Source organism: Molossus molossus, unplaced genomic scaffold, assembly GCF_014108415.1.
Source record: "Molossus molossus isolate mMolMol1 unplaced genomic scaffold, mMolMol1.p scaffold_m16_p_7, whole genome shotgun sequence".
NCBI classification, from domain to species: Eukaryota; Metazoa; Chordata; class Mammalia; order Chiroptera; family Molossidae; genus Molossus; species Molossus molossus.
The window spans coordinates 11577812-11594248 of NW_023425401.1; the positions used below are offsets into that span (position 1 = coordinate 11577812).

Below are 16437 nucleotides of genomic sequence, written 5' to 3' on the forward strand. Positions count from 1 at the left end.
GCCATCCCCACTCCTCTGATTCTGATATCTAGGGCAGGCTGATGAACAGTGACCATAAATATCTCCCCAGGTGAGTCTGATGCAGGGGCCATGTGGAACAGGGCTTTGAGGTTCCAAACTCCTTTTTAGAAAAACAGGCACAAGCGATGACTGCTTGACCTGCTGCCCAGTAGAGTGTCCTTCGAGAGCTGTTGGCCACAGCACCTGCTGCTTAATTGGCATTTGCCTTTTAAAAAATAAAATCTGTCAAAGTATACCCACAGTGGTTGGCTTTTGAACTTACCTGATTAAGGCATACAGTTCTGGCTGAAAGTTCAGAATGTGGGCTTTTTTTTTTTTAAGCAAACTTGAAAGTAGCTTTTCTTTTTGAGAATTGAAACCAATAGCTTTCTTCTCAGTACTTTATTACCATTTTGGGGTCTGGCTTTGAGAATTAAGGACTGGCTGCAAATACATGACACTTTGGGATAAGATTATTCTCATGGAAACAGCCCAGTAAATGAGAGTATTAGCTTTTAAAAAAGGGAGGAGAGCAGAGAAGGCAGGACCTTACGGGGCATCATGTGACACCTTGGTTCTTTGAGTCAAGACCCAGTCTTATCCATACATGTGGCCTCACAGCTCCAAATCCACTGTCTGCTTTAAGGCTAAGACTTAATATCCATTTGTTGAATGAATGAATGAATGAATGAATGATGTACTTTATATAAAATATTGAGAGCTGATTTCTAAGGTTCCTTACTCTCCTAAATTTCTAAGTCAGACATTTGTGGTTGACTTCCCAACATCCATTTCCTTGTTCCCTGTTCCAACAGTACTCCAGATGTTTCAGTCACGTGGATTATACAGGACTGATCTCTCCTGAGTTTGACTGGGTTAGGGCAGGGAGCATATCCCAGCTCTGACTACAGCGATGGAGTCAGCATTGATGACTCAGGTCAGGGCTGAGACTCAGTTCACTCTGCTAGAGGAGTGAAGAAAGTCGACTGTCTCTCTGCTCACTGCTCGGTAATGAGCGTGGTCCCCTGATGCCATTGGCAGCTCTCTGGGATTACAAAGAAGGGCTCACTAATAGTGGAGCCAACCCTAGGAAAGGAGACCGAGAAAGGAAGAGAGGCATGCGGGGTTCTTAATGCTCTTTGAATGCCTGGAACAAATCACGCCCTGAAGCCCGTCTCCGGACTTTGTGCTGAAGTCAATCAATGTGAATGAGTGGACTACTCTGTTACTTGCAACCAAGAGCATTGCAATTAGTATTAAAAACAGCTTTTTAAAGTGGGTCATTATGAAGGAGACTAATATTCTTTTAGGAAAAATATCATGATTGGGGCTAATACTTCATAATAAGAACCTGATATCAAATAAGTCAAAATTATGGCCAACAATAGGTGATGAACGAAAACAAAGACATATCTATATACTTCTAAAATGTTTGAAAACTATCAATTTTTAAACCAAGTCCTATAATATGGCAAAGATGTACTGCAACCAGTAACTATATGAGATATTTCAAAATACCAAATAATTGCCCGCATTTAAAAAAATATGTGTGTGATGGGAAAATGTGGATTCCATAAATAATATGCTAATGAGACTGACATTGATATTTAAAATTAGTCTCTCAAAGGACAGTTTGTGAGCATTTTAAAGAGAAAGGCTTGGTGATTCCTGAGGTTCAGAATGTGTTTGCCAAGAGGTTATTTAAAACAAAACACATTTCATATTCTGGTAGGTTTGTTGGACTTTCAGATAAAGAAAATGCTATAGTTTTAACATATTTGGAGATTAAAACATATCTCATGAAGTTCTGCTAGGCCCTCAGATTCCTTCCCCTACTTATTCTTCAAGATCCATGTGCAAACTTAACCTCTCCTATAAAGTTGGGGTAGAGGAGTATATTATTACTAAAATCCATTTGCATTTTAAGTTAAGTGGTTTACATCTGTCTCCCTTACTAGACTGTAAATTGGAGGAAAGTAGGAACCATATTTCATTCATTGCTGATTCCTAATGTACCTTGACATTCAGAAGGTGCCCACTGCATGTTTGCTAAAAGACTAATTGAGTGGATGCTGACCTTGGGAATAAGATGGAATAGCACAAGCTTGGGAATAACGTTGTCAGGTGAGTTAATCAGTGATCCAACACCCAAATTCAAATGATTCCCGAATCCAGGACAAACCAAAGAGTTCTTTCTCAGCGGTGCTCTGTAGGCCATTGGTCGACGAGTTTTTGATGCCATGATTGGCACCGCTGATGGCCTTCTCCCTTCGGTTTTGGAATCCCACATCACTAGACACCCTCAAATAGAACCTGGATGACTATAAATTGGGTGTAATAAAGAGGAGCTTCGTCTATGTCATTAGCTTTATATTAAATGACCTCAACCACCCCTTCTGCATCTGAAGTTTTATGATTCTAGAACAAATAAAACCCCAACTTGGTTAGATCTAAAAATCAACTTAAAAAATACTAAGGTAAAAGTTGATATTATGAACATGTAATTATTAGTGTCTTTTCTAGCTTCCTTAGGACATAGAAGTGTTTTTCAGAGCGACATTGGGTGACCCAAGGTCTCTTAGCAAAAGGTGGGATGAAACAGCCAATGGCATCTTCTCGCTTCAGTAGAGCTCTCTGCGGTGGCATTCACTCCACAAATGTTATTGGGTGGTTAATGTATGCAAGGCAGCACTGCAGGCTGGTAAGTCACAGAGCATCCAATGCCTCTCACTATAGATATTTTGTTGATTTATTATCAGAGCACTTCACACTCCATTAGGAAACAAACAAACAAAAACACCCAATTACTAAGTCATTAGCACTGGCTTTTAAAATAGAAGATCAGAATGCAGAACAGTGGGCGGGAAGGGCCCTTGGAGACCCAGCACAAGCCCTTTATTTCACAGATGGAAGAACAGACTCATGTAATAAAGAATGAGATGCCTGTACATATGCTGACACGCAAAGATAAGACAAGATATTTGTGACGTGAAACAAGCAAGTTGAAGGACACCAAGTATAGCATAAACCTGTTTTTACAAAGGGAAGCAACAGCAACAAAAATGCCTTCATACTGGGCATGCGTATTTTAAATACTTGGAGGGATAAGGGATACTTACTGGTTAAGAGCAGTAGACTAGGGGGAGAGGGTAGTTTTATGGATGATAGGAAATTTGTACTCTCAGCTCTATGTATTTCTGTGATGTTTATCTTTTATGTAGCTCTGTGTTGCCTTGGAACAAATACATACGTACATAAGTATATGCATATATGTGTCTGGTGTATGCTTATATGTATTTATATATGCACTTATGTATAAGATTTGAAAAAGAAAGGAAAAAGTCTTGGAAACTGGCAGGCTGCGGGACAGGCTAGCTCCTGGGTTCCAATCTGAAGGCCTCTCCACGGCTTTTTGTAAAAGCTTTGCCGAGTTACAGAACCTCCCTGAGCTGTGGTTCCCGTGCATGAATGAGAGAGGGATACTACTGGCACCCTGGCTCAGGGCTGCAGTGGGAATGTGAGAGTTCAGGCACGTAGCTAGTGCACTGCGGGCCCACGGCTGGTCTCTATGGGCAGCAGGAACAGCAGCAACATCGATAACAACAGTCATAATTATTTTCTTATTGCTGTCGAGAAGCAGAATGAGAACCTGTGCCCCCTGGTTCTCCGCACAGTAGGCTTCCACCTACCACACTCTGGGTGTCTCTAACTGGAGAAGTACTTAGCCAGGTAGGTGATATTCGGAACGAGACAACGAGCTTCAGGTAAGATAACTGTTTGCCCCCAGGAGGGAAAGCTACATGGTGACTGATGATCGGACAATGATCTGTTTCTATGGAGTCACCCTTAGTGACCAAACATTATTCTTTGCTACCTGTTAATTTGTTTGTGCTAAATGTCATGGGATTTTATAGCCATAGGATATTAGCCAAGAACATAATTCAAGGAACTCAACACATTTTCCCTTGCAGACCAACCGTGGGGGAGGGGGGAAGAATAAAAAAAGAAGAAAGGAAAGAAAGCCCTAATCAAAGGCATCTTTTTCTTCTAAGCATTCCCGGAGTGGGTCTGGCAGCTGGCTCTCGGGGGCCCTGGGCAGGGCAGAGCGCTTTGCAGACCTCTCTGGCCAATGCCTCTCCTTAGTGGAAGAACAGAGGTTCGGTTTCAGTGCCGTGAGACCGGACTGTGTGTGCACGAAGCCAACGGCCAGGACGGCTCCCAGGCGGGCCTGCTAAAGACTTCGGGGAGATTCGCATTTCAGGTACTCACGGTACGATTTCCATATTGGAGGCTGGTATTCTTCAGCATCTAGAATAAAAAGAAAGAAACCCATCCGTCAGCCTGACCATCAAACTGTCAACATGTGTCTCCTGTGGAGGAACAACAGTCTGTCAGCAGAGTTTGCATTCGGTCTCGGGGCCCCTCCGGGCATCTCGGGACAGTTCCAGATGCCAGGGACGAAATGTGCAAGGGACGAAATGTGCAAGGCAACCCCGGGGACCCAACGCCACCTTCTTCAGATCACTTTCCACGGCCGAATCAATTGCTTAACCATTTTCATAGAGCCCAGTAAATCAAAAGAGATTTTTAAAGCAATTAACTTGATTGTACCCTCCAGTAATCCTTTCAAACACTGTTGACTTAACTTGGCGTAATAAACGTATAATTTATCTCAGTTTCCAATCAGACCTTGAGCCCATTTATTACGAGTCGAGGGCCAGGCGCAAAGTGGCAAGTGTGTGAGATATTAGGCCTGGGAGGCCTTGCAGCTCCGCCAGGCCGAGCAGACTGGTTCTGACAGCGGAGACACGGGCGATTCCGTGGGAATCGCGTGCTCTCCTCGCTCCAGTCCCTGACGTCGGGCATTGCCGAAACCTCTCTGCGTCAGAAGTGTCAGAGCGAGCGGATGAAATTGTTATTCATCAACTTAAAAGACAGACAATGGTAGACAATCTCTTTTCCGTTGACTTGACAGTCCCAGGGGGCTGACAGCTGAATTTCTAATTGTGACGGAATTATTAGAGTCCTCCGGGCTCCCAGCTCAGGCCCCATGAGACCTGCTCCAGCTCGAACAGCCCGAGGGCAACACCTCTGCCGGCACACACGGTGGACACGCGGTGGAGCCGGGAACCTCAGGTGCGCTCTCGTTCAGCACCTGCACGGACGCTCTGCCTCCGCCAGCCGCCCTCTCGCTGTCCCTGTCCCGCGCTGCTGTCACACCAGCAAAGGAACAGAACTCTCCACCCTCGGGCCTAAGATAGTAGGAGGAATATTTCCCCTCCTGAGAGACAAATAAGTTACTTATAAATAAAACCTAACTCAAAATGATGAGCGTTCCCAAATCCCACTCAATGACACATGTCTAGCTTAAATTAAATTCTTCCACAATTAATATCTTCTCTCTGGGGCTCAACCTATCACAGAGGCAACTAAATGCCTCCAAAGGTGGTTTCATTCAAATTAATCTGCACTGTACTGTTAGGCCTGCACCATCAGAAACCTACTGATGGGGAGTCAGCCACACACACACACACACACACACACACACACACACTCGTGCGTGCACAAATACTGTGTACTCGTGAGGGTTTAGGTTGTTATTCAAACTTAGTTTGCTGAGCCAAAACAAAACTCTTAACACTTCAGTTAAAGTTAGAGAACCATATCTTAAAATAGTGAGCTTTTAACCTATAAAAGCAATTAATCTCATCCTATGTTACATAAACCAATGTTAATGGGTTAACATGAGTGTTTATAAAGAACAGTCAAAAAAATTAAGTTGCCAAGTTTACAATAAAAGTCTAGAACAATTTATACAATGTCACCTTACCAGAAAGCCAGATCTTATATGTTAATATTGATGACACCTTCGAAAACTTTTTCCAAAGATAAAGACGAACACACACACACCCCAAATTGCATAGATGTAAGTCCCTGAGGTGTCATTTACCCAAAGCTGAAATGTCTTGTTATATTGCGTTTATTCCATGAGGCAAGTACAACCCCTAACCAAGAATGGTCAAGAATGGTCAAAACCTAGAGTGAAACTTTCTGCATTTTGAGGAAAGTTCTCCCAAAGAAGTAGTCTCCTCTATGCAGGTTTAAAATACAGTTCAGATGCTCAGCTTGGATTTCCTAAGGTCTCCTTACCTAAAGTCAGAAGCTCACATCAGATGACCCATCACTGTCCATTACAGTCTTGTTGTTCTGTGAAAAACCTAGACTTTTGCTTCATCTGAAACACTGGCTCTGAACTTTCTAACTTTCATTTAGGCTGCCCTGTATGTAAACAATTGATCACGTTCCAGTTTCTCCTCATTGGCGACACATCAGAGTGAAGAAAGCCGCCGATAGAGACTGGAGAATATAGGCCCCTGCTGAACTGCCCACTGTCTTCCCTCTGCATTTGGAGTAGCATCCTGTGGCCCCGTGTCATCTGGTCTCGGTCCACCTCTTGACTCCATCGCGACATGTCCCCCTTCTTCATTTGTCATCCAACCACACTGCCCTTCTCTGTTTCTGTAAGACAAGCTCTCCTGAGCCCCCGCCTCTGCTCGTGTGGGCCCTCCAGGTCAAAGGCTCTCTAGTAGGGCTCTGCATGGCTGACATGCTCCATTGTGTAGGGCTCAGCTCAAATGTCACCTCTGGGGGGCCTTCCCTGTCAATCTGTGTAAAGTAGCCTTCCCTCAACCCCACCTCCTCCCCGTCATAGCACTTATCACCATCTGAAATTCCTTACTGATGTGTTGTCTTATTATCACTGGTCTCATCCCACTATTAGCCGAATTTCACGTGAGCAGAAGTTGGCCTGTGCATCACCGGGAGGGCGCCTGGCATAAACCAGTCACTCAAAATGTGTGTATTAAATAAATGAAAAAGCTTTCCGGTTCACATCTTACCTCTGACAACTGACTTGGAGCGGTTACTTAGCTTCTTTTAAGAGCCTCCCAAAACTCATCTTCACAAAACAGAAAAAATACAAGTACCTGCCCCATGACCTTTCTCTTAGGGTTATTGTGGGAATTCAGCGTGATGATGATGTATATAAAGTTCTTGGGACAGCACCTGGCAAATAGCAAGTTCTCAGTGAAGTCCCACGAATGTTGTCATTATTACATCACCCTGTCCCGGCTCTTCCTAAGTGGGTTCATGCTCTTGCCTTCTCTCCCTTGACCACAGCCAGTGATTATCTCTGTTCTCGCCCCCAGATCTGGAGCCTGTAATTAGTTCCAGTGCTGTTGTCATGGAAGGATTTTCTTTCCCATAAAAGAAATCAGAGTGAGAGGCCATTGGTCATGCTTCAGTGGAACAACTATAATTACCTTGGTCTCAGAGACACGTTTCCCAAACCACTGAAGTGCACTGTTAGGAGGCCTTGGTCCAGAGACAAGGCACAAAATAGTTTTAATATGTTGAAACAAATCTATAGCTGCCTCCAACACTGCCTCACACACATGCGCATTTGCCATGATTTCACACAAAATTTTTCAGAAATCTAGTATACTCGTGGATAGCCTGACACTTAAAAAAAAAAAATCTGGATTTGGTTTTCTGGGTCATTTAGTCCACCTTCCTCATTTGGCAAATAAGGAAAATAAAGTGCAGTCAATTAAGTGGCTTTCTCAAGGTCATAAAAACCAGAGTAGGGAGCTCAGCCCTCCAGGCCTCTGACATATTCGGCATCTTTGCCAGGCGGGCCACCTCATTTACATATATTGAAATCAAGAAAAAAAATATATGACAGATTTGTTCACTTCTTGTGAAGCTTAAAAGAAAAAATAAAATGGAGAGGAAAACAAGAGAATTAATAGCGTAGAAAATTGACATCAAGTCAAATTAACAGCATCCATCTTTGCTTATACACTCATCTGATGGCGAAAGTCCAGGAGGTACAAGACACTGGGATTATTGACAGTGTCAGGCCTGATGCGTTCGGAAAGGGCTTTATTTTGTCAAACAGTTGAGAGAAATGGGTATAATGCCGAAGGAAGGGAGAGGAGGTGGAATAGAAGCTCCATGTTCTAAGAAAAAAATGATCGAGTCCAGAAGACAGTCATGCATTTTGTGAAAGAAACAATGAATGATAAGGGTTAAAAAAGGCTTAGAAAAGACAGTGCTTACAAATATTGACTACTGTGTATCCAAACTCTAAAAAATATATAAACTCTTTGACTTAGCGATTCCGTTCACGGGAATTCAACCTAAGGTTGTCAGTGAACGCGTGAACAAAGATGAACATATGAACAAGCTATTCATGCTGCTTTGTGTGTAACGATGGTTGGATAAATGATCATATACTATAGCTATGACAATGATGGTGTGGATCAGAGCGTGTGGTCGAGAGCATGGCCTCTGGACTAGACTGTCTTGGTTCAAAACCGAGCTCGGTCACTCACTAGCTGTGTGACCTTAGTTTATCTCATCTCCTCATGCCTCAGTTTTTTACCTATAAAATGGGAGTAATAAAACCACCCAACATATAGCATGTTGTGAGGATAAAATGGGTTAATATATAAAAAATAGTCTGGTGTCTGGTATGTAGTAAACTATATTTGCTATTTATATTATCAAACTCTAATGGCATAGAAAATATTCATGCTACGTTAAGTATTAAACAAATCAAATTACAAAACAATCAATTAAATATAATCCCATTTTTAAGAAAAGATAAATATTTACATACATAGAAATGATCTACGAGGCTATAAACTGAATTATTAACAGTTGCTATACCCGGCTGAGAAAACAGAAGTGAATTCTACTTTTTCTTCTTTGCTCACCTGCATTTAAAATTTTTCTGTTTATACTATTTGTATAAAAAATAAAATGAATGAGAAATAAGTTAATGGCAGTGCTAGGTGGTTTCTTGTCTTTTCTCTTAACATGTTGACTAAGTAAATCACCACCTTTACAATAAAGAGGAAAAACACCCAACAAAAATAATGGTTACAGTAACACACGCAGTGCGTGCAGTGTTAGCGCGGGAAGAGCCAGGAGACAGAGACAGGGGTTGACTTCTGTACAGATGCCATGGTCCGTTCTCTTTTTCAAATTCTGTGACATAAACGGTAACGAGAAAGTCTAAGCAGGCTGGGGAGCAGGTATCTCCTCTCATCAAAGAAGAGGAAAGGAGAAAACAGACAGAGAAGCTTAGAAAATGATCAGAACTTTACAGAAATGGGTACTAAGTCCACTCAAATATAATAATCCATAAAGAATCTGAACATATAAAACTAAAAATTAAGTTCAGGTAGAAACTTGGAAGCAATCTGAGCAAACCCTATGTCCTGAAGTATAAGCCCTGAGAAGACAGAGTTGCTTTTCTGAACTGTGGGGCAGGATGAAGAATTCTGGGATCAGGCCCTGCCAGTGTGGCTCAGGGCTTGAGCACTGACCCTGCACCAAGAGGTCGCCGGTTCGATTCCCAGTCAGGGCACATGCCCAGGTTGTGGGCCAAATCCCTAGTGGGGGGCATGCAAGAGGCGGCCAATCGATGTTCTCCCTCGTCAAGGTTTCTATCTCTCTCTCCCTCTCCCTTCCTCTCTCTCTAAAATCAATAATAATAATAATAATAAAATGTATATATAAAAAAAAATTCCGGGGCTAGGACATGAAAAAGCTCTCTTGTGTCTGAGACCCGAAGGGAGGACAGAAGGGGCAATAGTGCGTACGTGTCATTCAGAGCATAACAAAGATCAAGAACATCACAAACATAATTTGCTTTCTCTACTGTTTTTGCTAAACATAAAAGATGCACTAAATGTTGAAAAACAGAAAAAGCCCAACTAAAAAAATGTATTCACATTAATAGATTTATGTGAATCCTCCCAGATCGTACCCTATAAAAAGGCTAGCATAAAAATTTGTCAAAATGGCCTCATAATTGTATAGATACTGTTCTGTAATTTGCTTTTGAACTGAATAATATTTCTTTGGCATCGAAAGATATGGGTACACATACACCCGTGTCGTTTTAAACTGTGGCTTGGTCTTCCATTGTATAACTATACCAGAATGGATTTAATTCACGTATGTAATAATTTCCAACGGAGGGACATTTAGGCAATTTTCAATATTTGGAAGTGATGTTGCAATGATACGTTACAGGTGTAATATAGATTCTGAGAAGCTGAACTGCTTCTCAGGGGAAGGGTCTGTGTGTGTTTTATTTTAAAAGCTATTGTTAAAATGGCCTTCAAAAAGGTGTATCAGTTGGGCCTCTCAGCCGTGGGCAAGCTTGCCTGTTGCCCTCTGTTCCCACTGACACTGGCTGTTATCAAAATCAGCTTAATTTCTGATGCCTTTAAGACTCGATGAGCAAATGCACAGACAGACTAAGCGGGGCGCAGAGGCTCCTGGAGTGAACCTGTTCACTCGGAGTGAGCCGGCTGGGAGGCTCTCTCCTTCCAGACATTTCCAGCTCCAGAAATACGTCAGTCTGCTGGAACCACCTGAGGAGCAAGTGTGAAGGAATCCGAGGACTGGTTAATGAAGAAAAATTAGAGAATGCCGCGTGCTACACTCGGGTGAGCGACAACCAAGCAGGAAATGCCTGTCAAGCTCAAGGGGCGCCAGCTCCCTCGGCTTGGCCCAGCGGAGTGCGACGGGACGGACAGACACACGCCGGAGCTTTGGCAGAGGAGACAGGGAAAGGTTCCCTGATCCGGAGAACGGTCCGCCAAGGAAGCTGGAGATGATCCATCCCGAGGAACATTCAGACCAGGCTGCATCTATTGCAGCAGAGGGATCGTCTGGGAAATAGGGGCAAGGACGGGGTCCCTCCTCTGCAGTCCTTCCCCCCGGAAAGCCAGGTCTCTGCTGTCACTTTTGATTTATTGATGCGCACATTTGCAAACAGGCTGCAGTCCACTGTCTTTTTCCAGGGAAGCTGGGTGGAAACAGGTTTGCAATCAGGCAAGGGACAGCCTCTCAAGGAGATGACAGTTCGGAACATGCTGGGTGATTAGCTTAATGGGCCCAGTGGGTTGAAATCCAAACGAAAGTGAGGACCCACAGCATGAGTGGCAGGTTATGTGTGTGCACATGCTGCAACGTGTCCCCGACACACATATGCGTCCCAGCTTGGGTGTTCAGAAGTGTGGGAGGGGCCAGCGCATGCAGCGCCTGGCTATGGTCTTATCAGGCCATTCCAGACAAACGGGGCCCCACCCGTGTGCAAGGTGACCCGGAGCGCAAACTATTGAGATGTGAAGGCTGTTATAGAGCTTTCTTGCTGTCACCCTGGCTAGGGAATACAGAAATGTGTTCCAATACGCGTCCCCCCTACAGGTTCCCAGCATTCCCCTGAGAAATTAGGCATCCATGTATTCTCTTTGGAAACCGCTGTCGGGCCAGAAACAGGGCCCTGCTGTGCATCTGACTGTGGTTCTGTATCAGGGATTTCTGTAACGGATTCAGTCTTCCTTGCACAGTAGTTAATAAGACACATTCCAGAAACTACTGCTGGGCCCTCAGGCTGGGCCTCGAGGACCCCCCCCAAAGCTGTCTCCCACATACCTGCTTTAATGCTTCGCAGAGACCACCCCAAGGCTGTCTCCCACATACCTGCTTAAATGCTTCACAGAGCTTTTTCTTTCTCTGGACTTTTGAACTATGTGCTCGTATATTTCTTTGTTTACAGTTTGTCTCCCCCGGCAGGACAGAAAACACTGTGACTGCAACAGCCTCATTTATCTTGGTTTCTCCGTCTGGGTCTCCCCTAGCCTAGAGTACCTTTTAGGAATTAGGGAAAGGCCACCCTTTCAGGCCGGTGCACAGCTCGGAACTAGATGGCACCTGTGTGAAGAAGATGCAGCCCGTGGGAGGCAGAGTCTGGAGCCATAGCACGTGGCCTGGAGAGAGACATCCAGGCTGGGTTCAGCCCCCACTCACCCTCTCGGCTGGGCACAAACAATGCGTCTGGGATAGCCCCGACCATTTTATTCTAGGGTAGCATACGGCTCAGTAAAAAGCGGACTAGTGAAAGACGGGTCTCATTCCCTGACTCGAAAGCTGCAGTCTGTTGAGGTACATAAACAAGTAAGGAGGCGACAGGATAGCAAGAGGGTGTGTGAGGCAGGTCAATGACAGAACTTCCCAAAGTTTGGAGTGGGGTCCCGAGTAGTTAGGCCCTTCCCTTGCCTTCGTCAGTCACTTTTGGCCTTGAGCAGCCTTGTCCAAGGTTCCTTCAAGAGTTGTTCTAGAGAAGCAGAGTTTCACAGCAAGGCCTGTGGTCCCCAAAGTCTGAAAAGCGTAAGTGCCGTCCAGGATCAGCACATGAAGCCTAGTCAAAGAGGCGCTCCGTCACACAGACACTACTACAGCAGCCAGTGGCGGAGTGCTTCTGTGGGCAAATGGGCTCATGGAGCATGACTTGCAGGCCGGCGTGTGGCCCAGCAGAACCAAAAGCAAGATAAAACAGGGCTCTGAGAGCTAGGAGTGTGTCAGCCTGCTGGCTGAAAGAGGGACTGTGGAGTGTGTGTGTGTGTGTGTGTGTGTTTCAGAGCGGCTAGGAATTAAATTAGAGAGGCAAGCAGGGGGCAGATAATGAAGGACTTTTAAAATCATGTAAAGGGCTTACTTTTGTTCTAGAAGGAAAGGGAAATATAAGCCAGGAGGAGGCAGCATCTAGTTGTATTTTAGAAAGATCGCTCCAACTGCTGTGTAAGACTGGACTGGAGGAAGAGAAGGAGGGAGGGAGGGAAGATGGGGTGTACCATCAGGGGGCTGGGCAGCAACCTCAGCTGTGACACTAGTGGTCTGAACTCAGATGGTGGCAGTGGAGCTGGAGAACATGGGGTGGATTTGGAAGATGTCAAGAAGGTAGAATCTGCAGAACCTGGTGACGAATTGAGTATGAACAGAGAAGGGCAGGACAGAAAATGACTTCTGGCTTGGCGAGAAGACGACGAATGGTGTTTGGCGTAAGCAACTGGATGGACAGTGATGCTATCCACGGAAACAGGACAGACCAGAGGAGAAGCCGGCTGGCAGATGGTGATGCACTTGGCTTTCCCCTGTTGGAAAGAGGGGTCTATGGGACAGCCACGTGATCGTATCTAAGAGGCTTGAAGTTCAGAAGAGGGATCTGGGCTGGAGATCTAGAAATGGAAGCCCTAACAGACAGATGGTGACTGTTGCCACTAAAGTAGATGGCATGATCCAGGATGGGGATTCAGAGTAAGGAAAGGAAGACCTTTGACAGAATTCCTGAGAAGCACCCACCCTTCAGTGCTGAGAAGAAGAGGAGAAGAAGACGTCAAGGAGATAAGAGAGTAACATGAGATGGGTGGGGTGACATGAAAGGCAAGGCAGGAGACAATGAAAAAGGAAGACGTGGTGAACAGTTCTAGAAGCTGCTCAAGTGCGATAAGATAAGGACCCATTGCTTCAGCAATGGAGATTCTGGAAGACCTTGCACTGAGTGTGGGTAGAAGCCACGGGTAAGTGAGATGAAGGGTCAATGAGAGTTGAGAAGACAGCTCTTTGGGGAGGTATGGCAGGGACAAGGAGGTGAACCTCTCTTTCCAATAAAGAGGTTGAGGGTGATAAAGGACATAGGAGCTCTAATTTGGATATCACTGCTCTTTGCCAAACCCCCTGCCCTGGTGGCCCTCTCTCCCAGGACCCTCTCCCCGCTTCCTGGTCCTAAGTTTCTGCAACATGCCTGTCCCTCCCAGCATGATGGAGATGCTTTCCTGGTGGATGATTTCCTCCTTTGTCATTCTCACACTCCCTCCTCTGCTCTGTCTTTAAAGACAACCCGCACCTACCACTTCCCTTCAGCCTAGAGCGCCTCTTCCTCCCTGCCCCTCCGCCCCATTCTCCCTTCCAGCATTTGCCTGCCTCTTTACAAACTCTTCTCATCAGAGGAATGTCTTCCTGGCTTTCCTCCAGAAGCCTTTTGGGCATTCATTTACTCATCCAACAAATATTTACCTAGAGCTTACAGCCTAGTTGGCATCAAATATTGTACTAGACACGGACATAGATCTAAAGGCAAGATGCAGAATCTAACCACAAGGTATCAGCTAGGACAGGAAATAAAGACATCAGCTCATTCATTCACCCAACAAGCACTGACTGTCTGCTGAACATTCCGCTCCTGGCCACCTGTGCAGGTAACCACAACGTAAGGTAGGAGGAGGCACGTTATACAGCAAGGTTAGACTGAACGGAGAGGAAAGAGATTATTTTACTTAGTTATTTCTTGATAATTATTCTTTTATTCATCTCTTTTTTGTGAAAGGGGATGTCTTCTTCATTAGAGAACAAGTTATCTCTCTCCTCCTGCCATCTAGAAAAGCCCCTTTCTTCTCCGATGTCTTCACATTTGTGGAGTTGACTATGGACATCAGTGTCTCTCCAGGTACACAGTGGTTGTGGCAATGATACACTAACTTCTGAAAGCCGCTTATAAATCACGGTCCTGGCAATGCTGCTCCTCTCTTTGCTACTGGCAAAGAAAGACAGACTTTGGGGCTGTATTATATCCAGAGTCAAATAGAGAGAGTCCTAGTGCAGACATGAGAGAGGAAGTGAAGTCTTCCACCAATTTGGAAAGGAATTATAAAGTGTCTGGTACAGTACAGATCTACATGATCTCTAATCATGACAGTTTTCCTGAGTCATCTTTCTACATATTCACTCATCTCCCCGCCCCCCCATCCATCCATCCACCCACTCACCTACCGACTCGTCCATCCACCCATCCATCCTTCCAGCAAAATTTACGTGTCAGGCATGGAGCTACATGATAAAGGTCTAGTCATGAGCAGGACAAACGCAGTCCCTGCTTTCAAGGTGACTTCAGTCCAGCAGTGAAGGCAAATAAACAGTAAATGATTACAATAAACTACCAAAGGTTTTATGACAGAGAAAGTTCAACATGCTAAGGAAGCACATGGTGGAGGTCATGTACGGTAAGTAGTTTAAAAAAAAAAAAAAAATCCTCACCCAAGGATACTTCTTTCATTTATCTTCAGACAGAGTGTGAGGGGGAGAGAGAGAGAGAGAAACACTGACATGAGAGAAACACATCGACTGGCCGCTTCCCGCACGACCCTGAACAGTGCCGGGGACCCAACTGCAACTGAGGTACGTGCCCTTGACTGGAATCAAACCTGCAACTCCTTGGTCCATGAGCCGACACTTTAAACAATGAGCCAAACCAGCCAGGGCAAGGTAAGTATTTTTATCTCCTAAAGATGAAAAAACGAAAACTCAAAGAGATAAAGTCATTCGCCTATGGTCACACAGTTAGTGGAAAAGTAGAATTCAAATCCAGATCTAGTTGGCTTCAGAATCAATTAATTCTTCTCCCCATCACCTTAGTCCCCCAGGAAAATGAGCAGCCTAGAAGCTAAAGTGAAATGTTAGCTCTTTCTTTTTTCTGGTCTGCTTTACTGATATAACATGCTTTGAATATTGTAGAAACAGGACTAGAGAAGTAGCAAAACCCATGACATTATTAATTTTTCTACCGTTTTCTAGAACAATAAAAAAGAGAAATCTCACAACCTGAAATCCCTTCCTTCCCTCTTCTGCTCTCTTCCTTTCCTCCCGTCTCCCTCCATCCCTCTGTCCATCTGTCCATCCTATGCATGGCTCTTCCCCAAGTTCAGTATTAATAGAAATATTCAGCCCATGCCTAGGCCTGGCTTATCAACTAGACACCAGTCTGGCAACAAATGGCAGTCTGGCTCTGTAGTACCTGAGGGACAGGTAAGTGTGCTTAATTCTGGGGCTCAGAGGTTTCAGCAAGTCCACCTAGCTAACGACCCTTCTGTCCGCCCTTGGTAATAAAGGTAACATTTTAGCCTATGCCTGCTTGACCTTGTTTGATTTCTATTTGTTTAGAACAGGACTGCTAAACACTGGGGGGTGGGCCCTAAACAACCTCCAGCAGAAGGCAGCCTCTGTTTTCCTAATGAGAAGAAACCCCCAGAAAGGTTTCAGAAGATATAAATTTTTAGGAATATCAATGAAATCAGGGAGATCTACTCATAATATTTAATTCATTTATATGTGCATATTTAAAATCTGGTATAAAATAATACACACATTGAGAGACAGGGCTTTCATCGACTCACACACATTTAATGGAACAACTTCATTTAAATTCTCTATGTGTTATCTTGTCACTTTTTGAGTCATTTGAGACGTTTCTTCCCCAAGGCACATCACACTTGTTTCTTCCTTAACCTTTTCAGAGCAAAACCATTTTAACATCCATGTACGATGCTGTCACTGGACATCTTCTCCAGCCCCAGACACGTGTTCACACAACACGAGGGCAGCTGGCTTGTCATCACCCCGCGGGGGCCTCTACAACATCGCCGCCAGCCACACCGTTTCTCGGGGTACTCTTTATGTAGAATAACTGTGTTGTACACCTGAAACTCATATAACATGCTATGTCAGCTCTACCCCGATAAA

The 16437-nt window shown here is 44.6% G+C and overlaps 1 protein-coding gene across 2 annotated transcripts in view; it reads right to left on the reverse strand.

Annotated features, from left to right (window-relative positions):
• CHN2 (chimerin 2) overlaps positions 1 to 16437 on the reverse strand; it is a 247693-nt gene that overhangs the window by 108141 nt on the left and 123115 nt on the right. For both annotated transcript variants that reach the window (XM_036246651.1, XM_036246652.1), the window contains exon 2: positions 4270 to 4308. In XM_036246651.1, the coding sequence (XP_036102544.1) occupies positions 4270 to 4308 (39 nt within the window). The remainder of the gene's footprint in view (positions 1 to 4269; positions 4309 to 16437) is intronic.